Here is a 21,897-nt window from a genome sequence, read left to right on the forward strand (position 1 = left end):
CCCAACTCGGGCGCTGTAGGTATTTGTAATAAATAAATAAATTGTAATAAATAAATAAGGCTGCTGAGCACGAGGTCGCACGGCGGCCGCATTTCGGTGGGGCCGAAATGCGAGAACACCCGTGTACTTAGATTTAGGTGCACGTTAAAGAACCCCAGGTGGTCGAAATTTCCGGAGTCCTCCGCTACGGCGTGCCTCATAATCAGAAAGTGGTTTTGGCACGTAAAACCACATACTTTAATTTATCCTATCGCATTGATTGCAATTGATTGCCCCTGCGAATGCTGGTGATTCCGTGCTTTGAGATAGCGGTAGAGCATATGCTGACTGAAAGAATGAAGACGCCTGGCTGTTAGTCAGCGCTACTCGTGAGCTAGATGCCCCCCCCCCCCAAAAAAAAAAAACGCCCACCCTCCTGCAGTCACAATGCATGTTTCGCTCGCTTGCGCTACTCAACAAACGGCGCGTGGCATAGGCTCGCGTCGAGCGGCCGGAGTAGAATCATGCTATCGGCGTCACACAAGAGACAAAAAAAGAACGCAAATCGCGCCGAGGGATTTATTTTCACAGCGTGCGCAGGGCAAGGTCGATCCACCGGCGGTTCGGCATGACGCCGCTCCAGATGGTGCCGGCGCCCATGCCGCACAGGGCGCTGGTCATGGTGAACGCGGTGCCCTGGCTCGTCATGCCCACCAGCGTCCAGGCCGAGGAAGGCTCCAGCCGGCACACCAGGGGACCCCCGCTGTCTCCCTGCAGCCAAACAGCGCGCCCTCCATCATGCACTGGGTTTCGCGCAGAAAAAGCTCTTCGACTTTGAATGACGGCTGTTGATCCGTACTGATGAAGGCAGATAGCTCGCCATTAGACGCAGGCACCCAACTGGGATCGGTAGCAGAACGTTGACAATGGAAAATTTAATAGCGATTCTTCGTTGAATATGCTGTTAAATTGTTAAGTTTTATTTCGCCGTTCTTTATTGCGAATGTTCCTTTTTTATAATTATTACACCGTCATCACTGCTACAGCGGTATATCGAGTCCGCCCGCGCATAATAGAGCAGGTGAAAAGCAAACAGAGAACTGATATTTTTCCAGTGAAGCACATCAAGAACAACAATTTTACTGACTGTTGTATGGGTGTGGTTTATAAAGTTCCCTTTAGCTATGACCATTTCTGCGTCGGGTAAACTGGGCGGTGGATCAATCAGAGGCTACTGGAGCGTGTGTCGTGAGCAAATAAAGGAAGCAAGAAGACACGAGCAGCCGGTGGCAGAAATAAAGAAAGAAGAAGATAGAAAATAAGAGCGTACGAATAAAAAGAAAATACAATATGAAGGCAGAAGCGCAAAAGTGCACGCGCAGCTACGTGGCCGATGGGAGAAAGGACACGTAGTCGAAGGCCCAGCTACGCTCTGGGACGAAGGCGAGAGAAGGGGCTCGAGGCTCAACAGGAAAGGTGGATCGCGGAGACGGCGGCAACGCAGTGGAAGCAGTTCTTCAGCTGCCACGGCCACGACCCGCGAGCTGAGAGGACCTCCCACCGGAAGCCGCAGCTACATGCTGACGGCGCCGCTTCCCGGATTCCCTGCGGCCACGATCCGCAGCTTGCGAAGTTGAGCGGGCGATCCAGGCGCCTAGGTCACTCCACCCTCCTGACCCCCTGACCAGGCCAACCGTGGACCGAACATCGGACACAGCGACGTCGAGTCTACGACGCATCGGCGGGCCCAACGACGTGTCGTCGGAAGCAGCGACGACGAGGTGACGTGGCCACACCGATAGACTTTATGTAAACATTTTCAACTTCATAATACGTCGTGTGCGAGGACTTAAGACAATATTTTCAATTAACTAGCTTTGTATATAGTTTGTCGCATCTTAGGGTTTTGCCATTGGGCTGGCAATGCGTGCTCTCTAAATATATGTATTTTTCTTATGCTCATGCCCCATAAAGGCTTTTCCTAACTCAAAAGTTCCTTCCGTCGTGTTTACCACCCTGAGACCATGACAAAATATTGGCGAGCCTGCCAGGATTTATTTCCTGAATACTCGGTCTAACACATCGCAGGAACATGGATTATGAGAAGCTGTTGGGGATAGCCAATTCTGTGGGAGTAAGCCGCGAAGAATCGCTTAGCCTTTTTGATCGACCGCAAAAAGAAGCTCGAGAAGCACGCGAAGCGAAAAAGTAATTTTGTTGTTAAAGTTGCATTTGGCCGATGTGTCTATCGGAAGAGATGACGCGGACAGATCGTCTGTTTCTTCGGAATTGCAGCCACAAAGAACAAGGACAATTTGTCCACGAAAGTTAATGGCTCCATTTGACGATAAGAGAGATGACATTGATGCTTATCTGCATCGTTTTGAAAGAATTGCTTTGGGACAAGGCTGGGAGCGATCTGAGTGGGTGACAGCGCTTAGCTTGTGTTTAGTTGGAGAAGCATTGAACGTGTTCGGAAGAATGCCAGCATCTGATTCCATGGATTACGACAAAGTCAAGAAAGCATTACTGCAGAGATTCAGGCTAACTGCAGAAGGATTCCGTGAGAAATGAGACTGGTAAACAGTTTGCTTGCCGTTTGAAAAATTATTTTGATAGATGGATGGAAATGGCAAGCACAGAGAAGACGTATGAAGGAGTCAGGGAGCGCATTGTGATTGAGAAGTTCTTGACTTGTTGTAGCACAAAACTCAAATGCTGTTCTTACAGAACGATCACTAAAACGTCTAGATGACTTTGCTGAATCTGCTAACCAATTTCTGGAAGCGCAAGACGAAGAATTTAGGTAAAAACGAAGAAGAAACTCATAAAAGAGACGATGATGTAATCCAAGTTGGGCAAGGTGCGGTACCTAAGGTACTTGGATGTTTCTTGTGCAACCGCGTCGGTCATTGTGCAGTAGATTGTCGTGTAGGAGGGAATCGACCACGTCATATGTAAGCACTGCAAGAGACGAGGACACCGCACAGAAGACTGCAAACTAAAGAACCGAGAAAAGGCAGCAGGTTTTCCTAAATGGTGGAAAGGCAGCATCATCGCAAGGATCGACCAAGGATACCCAGGATACACATGATGCGTCGAAAACCATGGTTTTGGACAACAAGGACACGTTCGAGAAGGCGAGACTATCACTGGGTCTTCCTGTAGTTGACGGAGAGACCAACGGAATACGAGTCTCGGTTCTTCGAGATAGTGGAACCAACACGGCCTTGGTGAGACGGAGTTTGGTTCAGGAGCAAGAACTAACAGGAGAAACAGCGGCGGTTATCATGGTTGACAGCACGGTTAGGCATTTACCTGAGGCCAGTATTCAAGTTTCTACTCTCTACTACTGCGGATGGCTGATAGTGAAGTGCGTAAGAAGCGCGAATGACCCTGACAACAAGTGGAAGAGCAGCTGCACCGACACGGGAAAAGCGAAAGAAAAACAGCGAGAGCCCGATCCTAACATGGCGACACAAAAAATCAAGACTACGGAGGATAGTCCAGCAGTTTCGTCGGCGGTAGCTGCAAGATCAAGTACGCAGCGAACATTGAGGGCGCTGGAGGTACCTACAACCGAAATACTTGCGGTGACACCAACAGAATTTGCGGAAATGCAAAGAAAGGATGATTCCCTACAAGTCTGTTTTGAGAAGCAAGAAGAGTCAACGACAAATAAAAGAGGAAGAATCATTTTTGAATTCCAGAAGAAAAATGGATTGTTGTACAGGAGATGCAAGTTTACCTCGGGCAGAGAGAAGTGATGCAGTTGGTGGTTCCAAAATCACTACGACGGACGGTCTTGAATGTGGGACACGACAGCATCATGGCCGGGCATCAAGGCATAAAAATAACGGTGGCTAGGATCACAGAAGAATTTTTCTGGCCAGGACTACAAAGCGAAGTAAAGAGATACTTAAAATCCTGTGACATTTGCCAGCGGACGATACCAAAAGGACGAGTGAATTGAGTTCCACTTGGGAATATGCCAACCATTGATATGCCATTTCAGAGAGTAGCGATAGACATCGTAGGGCCAATAAAGCCGGTATCAGCAAAAGGAAACCGCTATGTTCTCACGATGGTCGGTATGGCGACACGATATCCAGAAGTCATCGCCTTAAAAGGCATCGATGAAATTCAGGTTGCCGAGGCTCTAATAGAGATGTTCTCTCGGTATGGTTTTCCCCGATAAATTTTTAGTGACCGGGGATCCAACTTCACATCTGACCTAATGAAGGAATTCATCAGGTTGCTCTCGATAAAGCAGTTGCGCACAACGCCGTATCATCCTATGGCGAACGGCCCGGTAGAAATATTTAATGGCACATTGAGGAGCATGATAAAGACGTGTCAAGAAAGACCTACGGATTGGGGCCGTTACCTAACAGCATTATTGTTTGCATACAGAGAAGTGCCACAAGCAAGCCTCAATTTTTCACCATTCGAGATGCTATATGGACGCACGGTTAGAGGTCCGTTAACTATCCTCAAGGAGGTATGGGCAAATGAAGGACTCGACACTGAAGTCAAAACGACATGCACCTACGTGTTGGAACTTCGAGAGAAGCTGGAAGAAACGTGCAAGTTGGCACATCAGAGTTTGAAGGAAGCCAAAGAACGATATAAAATCTATAATAACAAGAAGGCAGTGACAAGACGCCTCAATCCAGGAGACAAAGCACTTATCCTTCTACCCAGTGATGGAAACAAACTGTTGCAGTGGAAGGGACCATTTGAGGTAACCCAGAAAAGGAACGAGATGGATTACGAGCTCCTGGTGAACGATTCTAAAAAAGTATTTCACATCAACATGTTAAAGAAATATGAAGAGAGGCATAATTTGCAAGAATCCTAAGTTGTCAACATGGTAGTCACAGAAGAGAAAGAGGACTAGGAAGTATACACCTACCACTACAAGAAAAGCATGGGGTTATACAAAGCAATCATTAATCCATGTGCGGATGGAGAAGAAGCAGCATAATCATTATTACACAAGTATGAGGAATTACTCTCGGACGTCCCAGGAAGAACAAATATTACTGAGTGCAAGTTAGAATACCCCACGGACACACCAGTGTACGTCAAGCAATACCCATTACCACTAGTGGTTCAAGAGTCTATTGAGAAGGAAGTTGACGAGATGTTACGTCAAGGCATCACTGAGAGGTCTAAATCAGCTTACAACGCACCTCTGGTCGTTGTAAAGAAACCAGATGGCTCTAATAGGCTTTATGTAGACTTCATGAGGTTAAACAGCCAATTAGTGTGATTCTGAGCCAATACCAAGAGTGGACGTTGTTTTTGCAAAGGTGGCAAGAAAAGTTGTTTTCAAAGCTTGACTTAGCGAAGGGTACTAAATACCCATGGAGAAGACATCTAAGGAAAAGATGGCATTTTCAAGTACAAATGGGCTATTTTAATTTAAGTACATGCCACTTGGACTAAAGACAGCCGCTACAGTATTTACGAAACTCATGAGTCTTCACGGTCTGAAAATGTGGAACATTATATTGACGATATTTTGGTAGCGACAGACACTTGGGAAGAGCACCTGGAAGCACTAGAAGGGTCATTTTATAGGTTACAGGAAGCCAAGCTGACCATCAAGCCATATGAATTTGGGTTTCACGCGGTGACATTTTTGGGACACAAGTTAGGCTTGGGACGCATTTCGACGAAACAGGAAATACTAGAGAAGATTCAAGAAGCAAACCCACAGAAGAACAAGAAAGAAGTAGTCTTTTCTGGTATAGACGGGGTTCTGCATGGACTTCATTCCACGTTATGCGGAGATAGCTGATCCTTTGGTGGAATTAACAAAGAAAGGTGCAAACAATACAGTGAAATGGACAAAAGCGCAAGAGGACGCATTTGAAACACTCAAGCAGTACATGGCCAATCCTCCCTTTCTGGTGGCGCCCAACTTAGAAAGAGAGTGCTTAGTGCACAGATGCATCAGAGAAAGCGCTTGGGGCGGTGTTGCTACAAGAAAAAACAATTCGGTATTCTATGCAAGCAAACGATTGATCGAAACAATTTTTTTCCACTCGACTGTGGAAAAAAAATTGTTTAGCTCTTGTATGGCCAGTCAAACAGTTTCACATATACCTGTATGGAAAACATTTTAGGGTGCAGACAGATCACCAACCCCTTGATTTCTTAAATAAAGCAAAGTTACATAATTCCAGAGTGATGAAATGGAGCCTTGCACTTCAAGAATATAGCTTCCATGTAGAATACATCAAGGGAAGAGAAAATGTTGGAGCAGATTTTATGAGTAGAACTTCATAGTACATGGCATGACAAGTGTTATAACAGTTTACACTAGAAGTGTTGTGGTTTAGGAGTATTGGACAATGACATTCTTGTGTGCAATAGTCAACTCGATGATGCGTACAGTGCACTGAATAAGTGAAGTGAAGTGATGTGTGGGGAAGGTACCCAGTGGTGCAAATGACAAAAATGGTGGAAGACATCAAGTGCCAATGTTGGACCGACATATGAAGACGATGGAAACATTCAATACAAGGAAAAAGAAGCAGTTTTTCATATGGAAAAACTCTTGAAGGTGGGCATAATATGTCATGAGCCAATAAAGTAAGAAAGAAGAAAAAGCAGAAGAAGAAAACAAGAAGACACGAGGAGTCGGTGGCAGAAATAAAGAAAAAAGATAGAAAATAAGAGCGTACGAATAAAAAGAAAATACAATATGAAGGCAGAAGCGCAAAAGTGCACGCGCAGCTACGTGGCCGATGGGAGAAAGGACACGTAGTCGAAGGCCCAGCTACGCTCTGGGACGAAGGCGAGAGAAGGGGCTCGAGGCTCAACAGGAAAGGTGGATCGCGGAGACGGCGGCAACGCAGTGGAAGCAGTTCTTCAGCTGCCACGGCCACGACCCGCGAGCTGAGAGGACCTCCCACCGGAAGCCGCAGCTACATGCTAACGGCGCCGCTTCCCGGATTCCCTGCGGCCACGATCCGCAGCTTGCGAAGTTGAGCGGGCGATCCAGGCGCCTAGGTCACTCCACCCTCCTGACCCCCTGACCAGGCCAACCGTGGACCGAACATCGGACACAGCGACGTCGAGTCTACGACGCATCGGCGGGCCCAACGACGTGTCGTCGGAAGCAGCGACGACGAGGTGACGTGGCCACACCGATAGACTTTATGTAAACATTTTCAACTTCATAATACGTCGTGTGCGAGGACTTAAGACAATATTTTCAATTAACTAGCTTGGTATATAATAATAATAATAATAATATTTGGGGTTTTACGTGCCAAAACCACTCTCTGATTATGAGGCACGCCGTAGTGGAAGACTCCGGAAATTTTGACCACCTGGGGTTCTTTAACGTGCACCTAAATCTAAGCACACGGGTGTTTTCGCATTTCGTCCCCATCGAAATGCGGCCGCCGTGGCCGGGATTCGATCCCGCGACCTCGTGCTCAGCAACCCAACACCATAGCCACTGAGCAACCACGGCGGGTGCTTTGTATATACTTTGTCGTATGTTAGGGTTTTGCCATTGGGCTGGCAATGCGTGCTTTCTTAATATATTGTAACGGCTACGAAATACGCGGACAAGAAGAGAGAAGGGAAGACGAAGAGAACGAAGAGTTTGAGAGGCCGGGCTGCGCTACGATCACGCTATGATCATCATCCATCGCCTGTAAATAAAACCATTTCTTCGCAACTCTTCGTAACAGTTGTGGTGGAAGGTGCGCGGTAATCGACACCCGAAGACGGAGGCTGAAGCAGAAGTTCTTCGACGGAGCCGTCGCCTTGCTGGACTCCCACCGAATCTACCCGAGTTGAATTTGCCCACGACGCAGACGAACAACGGCCCATTCCAACAGCTGCGCCGACAAGTTCCGTTCTACAGCTGAGAGATGCGCGTCCCTTCGCCGGAAAATCGGACGAAGACGTCGAGGAATGGCTCATCCATTATCACCGGATGAGTGCCGCCAACAAGTGGAAGAGCGCTTCTCAGCTTTCGAACGTCGTGTTCTTTCTAACGGATACTGCGTTGTTGTGGTTCGACAATCACGAGGAAACGTTTACAACATAGGGAAGATTTTGTTTCCGAAATCAAAGAGCGATTCGGCGACTCCGCGACGAAAAAGAAAAGGGCAGAATAGACGCTACTGCAACCTGCGCAAGTGCCAGGCGAAACCTGCACGACCTACATTGAGGCGGTAATAAAACTGTGTAGGATGGTAGACTCTGGAATGTCTGAAGAAGACAAAGTCGGGCACATTCTGAAAGGAATTGCTGAAGACGTTTATAATTTCCTCATCGCAAAGGACAACCTGGCTTACGTCGCTGACATCATTCGGCACTGTCGTACTTTCGAGCAACTGAAGACGAGGCGCACCACGCCGAAGTTTGGCAGGCTAGCCAATGTGACGACAGTTGCAAGCGTGGACCAGCCCAGCCCCTCGATCTGGCATCAACGATGCGACAAATAGTTCGGAAAAAGCTCAGCCTGCACGAGCAAGTGACACATCCAGGCACTCATAGCTTCCGCCTACCACCAGATTTCGAGCCAAACGTGGCATCCTTCTCCCCGTAGCCTGTGGCGAGGGGCTCTGAGGATTATGAACTCGTGCCCCGACAGCAGCCACGTCTCTACGACAGAGGCCCTACTTACGACGCTCGGCCACAACGAGAACAGCCGCGTTTTCACCTCCGTGGCCCTATGACTTCTGTCAGGCCGCGACAAGAACAGCACCGACCCTACTACCACGACGCGACTTATGAACGATATAACGGATTTCAGCGAGCAGCAGACACGTTATCCTCATGACAACGAACTTTCTCGCCGCCCGCAGCACCCTAGCATTCGTTTCGAGGAAGATGCTGTGAACCGCGACCCTCCCGTGTGCTACAACTGCGGTTCTACAGGCCAAATAGCTCGGTATTGTCGCCAAGGCCGTCAATCACGAAGGACACCACCGATGTTCTCGCCACCCAGAACCCGTACTTCATATAACTTGCGGACGATCGATTCGCTTCCAATGGACCACTTCTCACACGCGACCAGACGCAGCGATTCGCCAGCTTCTGAGCGGAGTTTGACGCCACCAAGTAAGCGTCCCCGTCGCTCTCCGTCCCCTCGGCGCCGTTCTTCGTCACCGCCGCGGGGAAACTAGCATCCGCGGCCAATGGAGGTGTGGTCGCCGGACGGTCTTTGCAAGAAATACCTCTGCCTGCTGTGATGTACAAAAACATGAGTGTTTGAGGACATAAATACTAGATCATGCATTCCGTAGGCTAGGACTCAAACATGGAATCCTCCGCCGCGGTTTCTTGAAGCTGCCGGTTTGTCTCAGGTTTTCATAATTTCTCATGATAGTCGATGCGTTTGGTCTACCGCCACACTTCCACGACTGATACATAATTACGGCCTTCCTCTTTTTGTCATTTTCAGCTCCCAAGGCGAGTATCATGTTTACCTTCTGCTCGTTAGAGAAATATATGGCGACTGGGACGAAACAAAACGCACCTTTACATCTTTGCACTGACGTGGTCAATGCTAAGACAACAGCTATACAGCTTGTCTTAGCGTTGTCTTAGCCGAAGTAACATAAAATACGACGTGTTACTTCGGCCGGAGCGCGGCAGATAAGGCACCAGGTCGATCACGATGTTTTTTTTTTATTTACTTCGTTTATTTCGTTCTGGATAACTCAGAGGGAGCCTGTTCGAGGGATCTGCTTTATGACTCGAGTGGGAGCGCAGTCACGTGGTATTCTCCATATTTCGCGGCGTTTATTTAACAGTCGGAAAAAAATATTAGTGCGCAATTAGTACGTCGCTGGAAATACCGCAGTTATATGTCCCTTGGCTGTGCTTTCAGATGTCTCATTGACGCTTCGAAAATCAGGATAATACGTCTCGAATTAGATAATTAATTACATTTACCCTAATTAAAGCTCAGTAACGAAATAAATTACTGCCAGCTACTGTACTGTACTGCAAACAATATGCACTATGTTTTCTTCGAGTAACGCATTGCTGTTTTTTTTTTTAACCTTGGTGCATGATAGTTAATTGGGACACCCTGTATATATTTATGACCTTTGCATGCAAGTGATGATGTTTCCATCCCTAATAAATAATGTAAATTATTAGAAATGTTTTTTTTCATGAGTCGTTAGCATTGTTTACTGGAAAAAGAAGCGATACTGAGGCACACAACATTCACGTGCATTTCACACGCCAGTGATAAAGACTGTCGGAGGGGCCCTCGTTGATGTCTATAGTTTTTTTTTTTTTTTCATGGTCGAAAAAGCACACAAAGCAACTTGAAGCGTGGTGAACATACAGCAACATATTCATTCTCTAGACATAGGCTATCCATACTTTTAGAAATAATTTTAATTGGCTACCTCAATCTCTTTCAAAAATATAATGAAATTTGTCCTGTGCATATTTAAATATATTGCATATGTGCATGGTGTTTACAGTGGAAATTTAAAACAATATTGAAGTAACAAAATACGGATGAGGCAGCCGCCGTTAGTGCTTCTAATGCGCGTGTTCTCCTATGTCAGGATTTCCAGAAATAAAGCGAAAGCATGTATTAAATGCCGTGCACGTCCACGCCAACATAGAAGCAGTAAGCTATTAGCTCCAGTAAAATTTCAAGTAAAAAGGTCGAGGCAAGTCAAAAGAAACCTGAAATGATGTGGGAGACAAAGCTCTGGTAATGGCACTATAAGTGTGTGTGTATGGGGGGGGGGAGCGCTCAGCCCCCCCTCCCCGTAATCGGCGCCTATGGTTTACTGTATTGCTTTGTCTTGCGGGAAGGAATGCATTGGACAGAAGGAAGATGCCTCAATGATCGCTTACGAGAGCGGTCTAACAATGTTGGCAATTCTGGCATGGCAATCTGGCAAAGACCGGCCCCCCATCTAGTCGCACACTGCATGCACTGTGGCTGTAAACCTTTGTTTGATTAGATCAACAGCGACATCCAGACACACGGATCAAGCGACTCGGGTGTTCGAAATGATCAGAACCAATACTTCTGTAAGCTGCCCATTGTTTTGACTGCCGAAAAAAAGAAATCTTGTTCCTACCTATGGCGGTAGCGGCCTGTGACGGACGACTGTGCCGTAATCTATGTTGTGACGGTGACTTTGTTCCCCTGTTTTCTTCCTGTTCTGTGTTTTCGTCTCCTTCTGTTGTCCTGCATGCTCTTGGGCATTTTACGCCCCCCCCCCCTCCGCCCCCGAAAAAACGAAAAAGAAATTCAATCCGTGATTTTTTTTTATTAGCTGTCTAGACATCTCGATTTCCTGCACAGGCTATCTCCAAATTTCCATAAATGCACCTGAAAAGGAGGAACAACGTTGTCGCGGGCGAACTTTAAAAAATATGCACGAATTAAAGGACTTGAGGAAAAGAAGCGGTGTAGCGTCAGGGCTTTAGCTTAAGAGGAAACCATAGCACGGGCCCAACTGCGATGCCGCCCATTCAAGTAACACCCAAAAAAGCTTTTGTGAGCAGAAATGCTTTAATAGTTTTCCTTTGCACTTGAGAGAGAAGCTTAAATTCTAGTGGCAGTAGTAAGGAAAACATTGACTTAAAGCCTACGAATCTTAAAAAGAAAGCTGTTTACAATCGGTGAGCTTCAAAGAAATTAATACAAGCCCGAAGTTTACAAATCCGCAACTCTGCAGCAGCAAGAAGAGATATTCCAGTACTGTAAACTGCGTCCGTTAGAGCGAACAAATCTGTATTTTAATGTAGAACTCAAGTCCTGCTTCCCAATCAGTGGTTCATTTCATATCCTGATGCATCGATTTTGTATGCTCTAATGTACTATGAATTACAGTTTACAGGATGGTGATATTGTTTTTCATTGCCGGGTTAAAGAGCTGCGCCTTTGTTCTAACTTTGAGATTTTCACTAATTTTCATTAAATATTGACGACATAAAATAAAAGATGCGCTTCCTAGAGTCGCTAGTTCTTCAACATGCAATAAACCTAATGGAATTTAGTGCAGCGACTTCCGAGAAAAAAAACCCGCATGTTCAGACGGGAGACATTCCGCTCACGTGACAGGGCCCGGCGTCGTGGGACTCGTCGACGGCGCACACCATGGCGCTGGCGTCCAGGCTCGGCTGCGCGGCGAGGATGGCGGCGCACGCGTCCGCGAAGGGGCGCACCACGAGGCGGGCCTGCTTCAGCGAGAAGGAGCCGCCGCTGCCTGCGGAGGAGGAGGAGGCGAGCGCTGTAGTTCAACAACCGCAGATTGCGCCACGGTCGCCCGCCAGCAAAACCCAAGTCGGCAATACCGACCGTGCTGCTGAACATGTATCATGGTGTCTGGTCAAGACAAACGCCCGGTCAAATCCATACACTGCACGGCATGCCGGCTTAATTGGCCGCGACGCTGGCTGTGTGCGCCAGAGCTAGCGCCAGACTTTGCTTTCCTGTATTTAAGCCATGGGAGAAGCAGTCGATGCTTATTAAGGAAACCAATATATATATATATATATATATATATATATATATATATATATATATATATATATATATATATATATATATATATTGTTACGCATGAAGAAAACGAAGACCAGTGAACGTGCTTGCGGTCACGGGTGGAGGAAGGAAGAAGAGGACGACGCTCAGTTGATAGACCAGCTGACCGCTCTTGCGCTCACCTCCACCACTTTGTTGCGTGCGAAGGAGACCGTTTGTAACCCTTACGGATGAAGGGGACCGTTTACTTGAAGTCGCGGAGGTGAGCGCAAGAGCGGTCAGCTGGTCTATCAACTGAGCGTCGTCCTCTTCTTCCTTCCTCCATCCGTGACCGCAAGCACGTTCACTGGTCTTCGTTTTCTTCATGCGTAACAATATATATATATATATATATATATATATATATATATATATATATATATATATACGTACATACAAAAGCATGACCTTGTATATTTTTAGCCTTTGTTTGTATGTCATTGCAGAACCTCAAGTAAACCCGATTGTGAACGTATTTTCGGGGAAGGTTTTATGGTAACGTTACAAGAATGGAGGCACGATTTATGAATGTATTGTCCTATCATTTTGTATGAATGCAGCAGCGATATTATGGTGTTTTTGCAAGTGTACAGTTCAAAAGAGTGGAAGTTTGGATGAGTTGGTATTGTTAAGAATGGCGAGCTGCAAGGCAAGATTGCCACCCAGTTACGACCGGGGAACAAGACACGCATTCCCCACTCTCCGTCGCTTCAGCTAGGATGCGTTCGATGAAGCGGGCTTTGTGCTGAAAACCGCCGCCATCCACCAGCTCCATCGCCGTAGTGACGGAACGAGTTCGGCGGGCGAACTATTGTGCCCGAGCTCTCCAGCGCGGACCTGATCTGCTACGCATGAGCAAGCTGCCACGGGAAAGCCGTTTTTTGTTGCTTCCCACGCGCGACCGGGACGCAGGACAACGAGCTACCCACCCTGGCTCCGAGCTTCCCGGAACGGCGCCCCTCTGACGTCGGCGCCGGACATCGGAATGGGTGTGCCTATGTGTACGTAAACTGTTCTGCGGGGCGGCGGCAAGTTGACAATGAGTAAACGAACGTTCGCGTCACCTTGTATCGCGGGAGGACCGAGTGTTTAAAAACTGCTGTGGTGCGAATGCTGGACACACTTCTCTGAAGCAGTCATGTTAGACTGATGCACTTTTCTCAAGCAGTCATGTTAGACTGATTTAAATACTGTAAATAAACCCATAATCCTCGTTCTCAATGAGAAGCAGTCCTTCCCTTCATCAACGTCTTCAGCGTGTATAAGTTGGACGACGGCATGGGCCAGCTACCTTCGAATTCATGCCGGACTCCAATCTTGACAACGGATCACGAGCGATGGGATTGAGCCCCCAATCCTGACAGTATGTCGTGACCTTTTTAGGCTTGTAGCGTAGCTCAGAAAGAGCAAAAAAGGAAGATGGAAGGGGAAATAAATGGAAACGGAGATCAGGGTGAGCCCTCACTCTGTTCTCCGTTCCTTTTCATTACCCTTCCTTCAAGTTCAAGTCAACCAGATTAAACATTTTACAGAAGTTTATGGTTCAAATACTGGGGCAAGCAAAGATAAAAGGTGAAAGTGAACGTTGGTTGTCAGAAATACGTGAGAAAAAGAAGGCCGCTCCTAGAATATTTTTGAACCACATCAAATTATTCGGCAGGAAGTCAACAACAATACAACAACGTATACTAGACGAAGATGGAAACAAACTAAATGGGGAAGCGGCATTAAATTATATCCGAAAACTAACAGCCGAATTTTTCCAAGGCAATGACAAGGTTGCATTTGAAGAAAAGAGCATGAAAGAGAACCAGATGGAAAATGAGCTGATGCGGACAAATGTAAACTAGAAGAAAGCGGAATGGGAAATTCCTAGGCACACAGCCCTCCGCTCTGCCCTGCGCCACGGCGTGGCGGTACTCCCCGAGAACGGAGACTCCCCTTCCACATACAATGAAATCACGAAGTATTACCTTCTTAATCGCAGGGTTTACGGTTTGCCGTATCATGAACTAAACAGGGTTCAGGCACTTACATTACGCTTACTAAGGACTGGTACTTATCCTTAATTGCCCCCGGAGACTGAACATGTTTTGTCCAGAGACGTATACAGAGCCGCCAAGATCGTGGTGCTTTAGCCACGCTCGAACACATGCTCTGGTCTTGCGAAAGAATTGAAGACTCGGCGATCAAGGATGCGTCCAGGTGGGAGGCTGCACTTCGCAGCCCGGACCTGGATGAACAATTCTGGGCTGTCCAGCAGGCTCACGACGTGACCGTGAGGCTTGGCCTTCCCGCCCTGACGTGGGAGCGTCCCGCTTAGTGCTTATCACTACTTGCAGGACCAAATAAAGCCGTCCGTCCGTCCGTCCGTCCGTCCGTCCGTCCGTCCGTCCGTCCGTCCGTCCGTCCGTCCGTCCGTCCGTCCGTCCGTCCGTCCGTCCGTCCGTCCGTCCGTCCGTCCGTCCACAGGGCTAGACGAGGTTCCCGTTAGGCTGATTAATGAACTAGACTACTAGAATACTAGACAGTTGGCGACAAGAATGAATTTAATCAATAAAGGTAAGAGCGAGAAAGATAGTGTGGCGACGAGCGACCACGTAGACCGGTAAAATCGGGCTCTCGCAAGAGAGGAAGAACCAACACTCGATCGCTTAGCGTAGCATTTTTTTAATGATCCTTCGGAACGCTAGCCCGTGCCGGAGCGTGCCAGCCGCTGGTGCCTCGTGTAGACGCGAGCGTCTACGTCATCCCTCGTGCGACGCCGATGCTGCTGCCGCTACAGAGGGCTCACCCCCTAGAGAGGAGGAAAGTTCGACGAACGATGGAAAGTCCACGTGACGCGGCGTGTCTTGGCGTTGGTCTTGGGTGTCACGTGCGCAGGCGGCGGCGAAGGATGCAGCAGGGTCGCGTCGCATACTGGTCGAGCTGATGGCGCGGATGCTTCGATGTAGGCGGGTTTGAGACGTTCCAGGGAAATTGCGTCTGATCGGCCGTTGACATCGACAACAAACGTCGTCGGACGACGCTCTAGAACACAATATGGCCCGGAGAAGTGTGGTTGCAAAGGCTTCCGCACGGCACAGTTACGCACGAAACGTGGGTAGCAGAGCTGAGTGCGGGAGAGAGAGAGAATAAACATTTATTTCATAAAGCGAGTAGAAAATTTCCTCGATGAGTGGGGCCCTCAGTCCAGGGCTCCATTGCCATGCGCGACTTCGCGAGCCCGCTGGATCAGCCGTCGCTGTTCCTGCTGGCTTGTGCTGAGCAGCGCAGACTCCCAAGAGGAAAGGGTGGGGTTGGGTATAGGAGGAACACCTGAAGGGTTAGGGCATTCCCATATGGAGTGATACACCGTGGGTTTGGCCCCACAGTGGGGACAATAGGAAGGGTACAGGGTGGGATGAAAGATATGTAGCATGTGGAGACAAGGAAATGAATTGGTCTGCAGTTGCCGCCAGACAGCGGCATCTGCTCTATTAAGCGAAGGATGAGGAGGGGGATAGTAATGGCGACTTTGTCGGTAGTACTCGAGCGTCTCAGTGTACTGTAGGGGCTCTGGCGGTGCGTCGTCTGGGTTGGACAGCTCTTCCGATGGTGCCCGGCCTGTCAGACCTCGGGCTACCGCATTAACGCGTTCATTACCATGGAGAGAGGAGTGTCCAGGAGTCCAGACGATACGCGCCCTGTGTAACGTGGGAGGGGGGACAGAGGAGAGAATTCGATGTGTGTGTGCAGTCACGAGTCCTTGCGCGAAGGCCCGGCAGGCAGCCTGCGAGTCTGTCACTATGGTGATGGGGGTGTCTTGTGCGGAGAGGGTCGAGGCATGGACAATGGCCAGGGCTATTGCCCCTTCCTCTGCTGAGCAGCTGTGTGTTGTTAGAACTGTGGCACACACCCTAAGCGCGTCTGTATTGTCAGTTACAGCTAAACACATGGCCCGCCTCTCTGGGTAGCGGGCCGCGTCCGTGTACAAAACCGGTGTAATTGTGGTGCGGTCTCCAAAAATGCGTGCCAGGGCCTGAGTTCGGGCGCGTCTACGGCCGGTGTGTCGCTCGGGATGCATATTGCGGGGAATTGGAGCTACTTCTATGCTAGCGCGTAGAGCAGGAGCGAGGCGATATTGTGGGACGTGTGTGGGTGTCTCAGGGACAGGGTAGCCAAGGCGAGAAAGTATAGCGCAGCCCAAACGACTGCGTCTGAGACGTTGGAGCTGACCATTGCGATGAGCCTCCAAAAGCTCGCCTACGGTGTTGTGGATACCAAGCTGAAGAAGCCGTTTTGTGGAAGCATGTGGAGGCAGCCCAAGAGCCGCTTTCACTGCCTTCCGCAGAAGGGCATCCATCTTCTGAGTTTGAGTGAGGGTGAGATTGTGATAGGGGAGGTGAAATGTGAGCCGGCTGATTATCAGAGCCTGTACTATGTATAGGACGTCTTTCTCGCGAAGGCCTCTTCTACGATTAGTAATGCGGTTTATCATGTGTGACTTGTGCTATCTGCTGACTCAAAAGGTGCGTAGTGTGCGAGGCTTTGCCATCCGACTGAATGTGGAGGCCCAAGATGCGGAGTCTAGCTACCTTAGGGATGGGGCTGCCGTGTAAGAACAGGGAGATATTAGGGGATTCGTAGGTTCTGCGGCGCCGCCTGTGCACGAGGAGCAATTCGGACTTTTCGGCTGCACAGGAAAGGCCTCCCGTGGCTGCATAGTTCTGCACGACACGTACAGCTTCCTGGAGAGCATCCTGGATGGCCCCGTCGGATCCCTGGGTTGCCCAGATCGTAACGTTGTCGGCATAGAGAGCGTGCCGGATGGTGGGTATCTGGTCTAGTAAGGGGGGCAGCTTAGCCATAGCCACGTTGAAGAGGGTGGGCGATAAGATCGAGCCCTGTGGTGTTCCTCTACCTGTGAGTGCGATGACGTCCGACCGGAGCTCTCCTATGCCAATAGTGGCTGTGCGGTCCGACAGGAAAGCTCTGACATAGTTATAGGTACGTGTGCCGCATTGGGAAGAAGCCAAATTGTCGAGAATTAGATCGTGGGAGACGTTGTCGAAAGCCCCTTTGAGGTCCAGGGCCAGAATAGCTCTGGTTTGTGGCGTAGTGGGGCCATCCACAACGTCCTCCTTAAGCTGCAGCAAAATGTCTTGCGCAGAGAGGTTAGGGCGGTAGCCGAAGAGTGTATCCGGAAAGAATTGGCTGTCTTCGAGGAAGGGTTGTAGCCGCGAAAGTACAACGCGCTCGAAGAGTTTACCTACACATGAAGTTAAGGATATAGGTCGGAGATTCTGGAGGGACAGTGGCTTGCCTTGCTTAGGAATTAGCATGATGTCCGCATGGCGCCATTCCTGTGGAAGCGTGCCATTCCTCCAGTGGTCATTGTAGAATGCAGTTAAGTCTTTAATGGCCCCATCATCTAGGTTGCGTAGGAGTGTGTATGGAATCCCATCAGCCCCGGGTGCAGTGTCGCGCCTAATACCATGTAAGGCCGCCCTAACCTCGGCTTCTGTAATATCGGCGTCTAGGGAGGTGGCGTCTATGTGTGGGTAGTCTCTGTAGGTGGGGCGGGTGCCTGTAGCAATGTAGCGTTGCTGTAGAGTATGAAGTAGAGTAGTGTCATCGAGGCCTGATTTGTGGAGGATGGTGCGGACTCTGTTGCTAGTGTGTATTTTGGTTTGCGTAGGGTTTAATAATGCGCGGAGTAGCGGCCAGGTCCGAGGTGTGCTTAGCGTGTCGCTGAGGCGATCGCAAAGGCTATGCCAATTGTTATTAGTGAGGGTGTTCACGTAGTCATCTGCCTCCGTAGTTAGGCGGACAATACGCAGACGAAGTTTCCGATTATGTTTTTGCCGGCGCCACCGCCGGGTCAGGCCTCTACGGGCCTCCCAGAGATGGAGCAAATGGAGATCCACATCGGGTGTCTCTGTTGTCGCAGTGATCAGTTGAGTTGCCCTTTTTAGATCAGTTTGGAGTTCTTTGATCCACTCCTGAAGGGAGAGGGTGTCCCGAGGAGCTAGGGAGGACCGATTACGCCTAAATTTATCCCAATTGATTAGCTTAACAGTACGTTCAGGAGTGCGTGTTGGTTGTACCTGCAGTTCAGTAGCTAGAATGTAATGCGTCGCTGCCCAAATTCTCCACGAGATTGCGCCAAGAGTGTTGACCTACCCCTCTGACCATGGTTAGAACAGGGAACGTGTCTCCGCTTACGCTGTTGCCTAATCGTGTTGGCTGATCTGGCTCTGTAAGCAGTCAAGCGATTTAACGCAAGAACTTGAGCAAGCCGGCGTCCTTTCGGTGTTTCTGTTTGGTAACCCCAGGCCGGGTGCGGGGCATTGAAGTCGCCTACAATGACCATCTGTTTAGCCACCTTGCATAGATGTGCAAAAAGGTGTCCGAACTCATGCTTCCTCGCATTAGGTGCGCTATAGATATTAAGCACAAACAGGCTGCTATGGGAGCGAGAGCACGGAACCAATTCGAGAAGTACATGCGGTATGGGTGAGGTTTCGAGGGTGTGTTCGATAACGGTCGAATGTTTGGACACTAAAGTGGCTGTGAGGTGTGGTGTGTTGCTATTTATTGTGTCTGTGTGTGTGTTGTAGCCGGGAAGTGTAGGAGTACAATGCACTTCCTGCAACGCTATTACATCGGGGGGATGGGGCTGTGTGGCAATGAATTGCGTAAGGGATCCGCGTTTCCGGCGGTAGCCCCTGCAATTCCATTGCCACACGCTTAGGGGTTGGGGGGTAGCGCGTGTCCCTTTACGGTTGCTGGCCATGATCAAGTATTATTTGTTTGTGTTTTATACCCGGGGACTGTCCGGGTGGCGGCTCATCGGCCTGGGAGGTGCCGGAAAGTGAGCGTTCCGGGCCCTGTGAGGCGGGTTTTCGGTCCGGTGACGGTAATCGGGCAGGGCGAAGGTAAGGATGTGGTCTTTGTGTTTCACGTGAAGGGGACAGGGAGCGTTTGGATAAAGGCGGAGGGATCGAAAGTTGGCCAAGTGAAGCCGCTGTTTGTTGTTTAATATCGGCCCCCGATCTGCTGGACAGCAGGTTGCAGGGCCTGTTGTATTAGCTGTTGAAGCGGCGCTGTGACTTCAGCCATAATGAGCTGCTTCATTTTTTGCATTTCTGCCTGCATTATGGCAACCAATTCTGTCTTTAGAGAGACGGCCATTTCGTTCAGTGCTCGTTGTGTACAGTAGTTGGTGCGAGAGGTTTGTGCAGAGTCATTAAGATGCGGCTCATTGTCGGTCACCATGGGTTGCAGCGTGGGTTTAGGTTTAACGTGTTGTGTGACTGAAGGGGTGTGGAGATGTGGAGAGGGAGACAGAGGTGGGAACTGCGCTGCCCAGCCTACCGCTTGCTCCTTCTTGGCAGATCCATCTCCTTTATGGCCGCGGTCCCTCGAACGGCTGGTACTGGGAGTCCGGCCCCTTGGAGCGACTCCGGTCAGTCTGGCGGCGATACCCGGGTGATCCGCGACTGCGGCTGCGTCCTCTAGTCCAGGGGTTCTCCGCCGAGTTCCCCGGTGTCGTTGCTACTTGGGTCATAGTTTCCTGAGCGCTCTGCTGAGTCGTCGTCCCAGGCTGGCCTTGCGCTGATCCGGGCGGGGGGCGCTCGTCCTTATGTTTGTTTTTTTCACGAAGCACGCGCGATTTGTTATGTTGCGGCAGTTGACGCGATGGACAGCGAGGGTCAGTAGCGGGATGAGCGCCGTTGCAGTGAATACATTTAGGTGCGCACTCATGTTCCTTCGGTGGGTTTGAGATGCCACAAGCCGGGCAACGGGGTTTGTCGGGCGTAGGACAGACGTCCGCCCGATGGCCCATCGACAAGCACAAGCTACACACCTGTTGGCGCGGTCGGTATACGTGACAGCGGAGTTCCGCGCTCCGTACATACGGACGTAGCGGGGTACGTGAGTGCCGGAGAATGTGATCAGGGCCGTATTCGTAGGTCCCATCATGCGAGCGTGTAAGACAGGGGCTTCTGAGCAGCGGAGGTTTTCTAGCAGCGTCGTCGTAGTGGTGTTGGGCTCAAGGCCTGAGACTACACCCTTGCAGGAGTTGTCTGGGGTGGCTACGTACGCTTCGACGGCGCGTTGAGTGACGCCCATGGAGATGAATCGAACTTTCTGCAGCCGTGCCGCGAGGTTCTCGTCCGGTGTGCTGAGCACCGCAAGGTTTTGTTCAGTGCGGATACGAATGATCAGCTCGTTGAGCACGGCACTGTCCAGCCCCGCTGCTATGCCGATGGCTCGGGCAACAAAAGTATGAGGCCACGCACCGAGGTTCAGGCCGTCTCTCGGGCGGAACACAATCTTGTAGTCGTCGACAGGCAGTGGCGGGAGTCGCGCGTTCCTCTTGCGCGGTGCTTCGGGTGTCGGAGGAGGTGGCAAGTTCGCAGTAGCTTCTGCTAAGCGTTTCTTTTTCCGAGCGACGAGAAACCAGTTGGTGTCGTCCTCGGCCTGACCGGACGAAGCGTCGGCGTCCATCGTGTCAGGGGAGCGGGTGTCGTCGGTCTCCATCTGAGCGGAGTAGACTGGCCTCGGAAAGGACGCGCGCCCGCGTCTAGGCTGGCGAGGTGAACGCAGGTAAGGCCCAGCGCGGCGGCGTCGGTGGTCCAGAACTTCCAAAGCCAATAAAATGCGAGGATCTCACCAGATCTTGGAGAAATTGGGCTCGATCGATGCCGCTCGCCGAGCTGCGTCGTTTGGTGGTATTTTCAGTAGTGAGAATACAGGGGAACCGCTCGTTGATGGTTCGAAATGCGGAGCCTATACAGAGTGCGGCCAGTCACTCTGAGTGCGGGAGAAACGTACGGGGACCTTGCTTCTTGTGAACGTGTAGGCACGGGTCGTATCTGGCTGAAGAAAGCTTGCAGTTCGGCAACGTAGTCGGCAGGTGATTGCATAGGCGTATTGGAGGTGGCGACAAAGAAATCGCACGGAAGGCGTAGGTGAGTGCCGTAGACTAGCTGAGCACAAGAGCAACCTAGGTCACTCTTGAGTGCGGCTCTGATGCCAAGTAAGACGAGAGGCAAATGCAGGACCCACTTCTCCGGTGATTCATGTGCCATAAGGGAGGCCTTGAGATGCCGGTGAAAACGTTCAACTAGTCCATTGGACTGCGGGTGGTAAGCAGTTGTGCGAAAACGTGTAGTTCCGAGTAGTTTGAGTAGCTCGTTGAAAAGTGCTGAGTCAAACTGCCGACCGCGATCTGTGATTATTGCGGATGGGCAGCCGAACCTTGCAATCCACGTAGACACGAAAGCTGCTGCAACAGTGCGCGCTGAGATGTCAGATATAGGTGTAACTTCTGGCCACCATGTATAACGGTCGATGCATGTCAGTATGTAGCAGTAACCTGTCGA

At 49.9% G+C, this 21,897-nt stretch overlaps 1 protein-coding gene across 3 annotated transcripts in view; it reads right to left on the reverse strand.

The window, feature by feature from the left end:
* Window positions 1–535: 535 nt before the first annotated feature.
* The window catches only part of LOC135909198 (ovochymase-2-like), a 337,884-nt gene continuing 316,522 nt past the window's right edge, over window positions 536–21,897 (reverse strand). For all 3 annotated transcript variants that reach the window (XM_070524733.1, XM_070524732.1, XM_065441041.2), the window contains 2 exons: window positions 12,055–12,206; window positions 536–750 (listed from right to left, as the gene is read on the reverse strand). In XM_070524733.1, the coding sequence (XP_070380834.1) occupies window positions 565–750; window positions 12,055–12,206 (338 nt within the window). In that variant the 3' untranslated portion in view covers window positions 536–564. The remainder of the gene's footprint in view (window positions 751–12,054; window positions 12,207–21,897) is intronic.

The sequence above is a fragment of the Dermacentor albipictus genome, chromosome 9, assembly GCF_038994185.2.
Source record: "Dermacentor albipictus isolate Rhodes 1998 colony chromosome 9, USDA_Dalb.pri_finalv2, whole genome shotgun sequence".
Lineage (NCBI taxonomy): Eukaryota > Metazoa > Arthropoda > Arachnida > Ixodida > Ixodidae > Dermacentor > Dermacentor albipictus.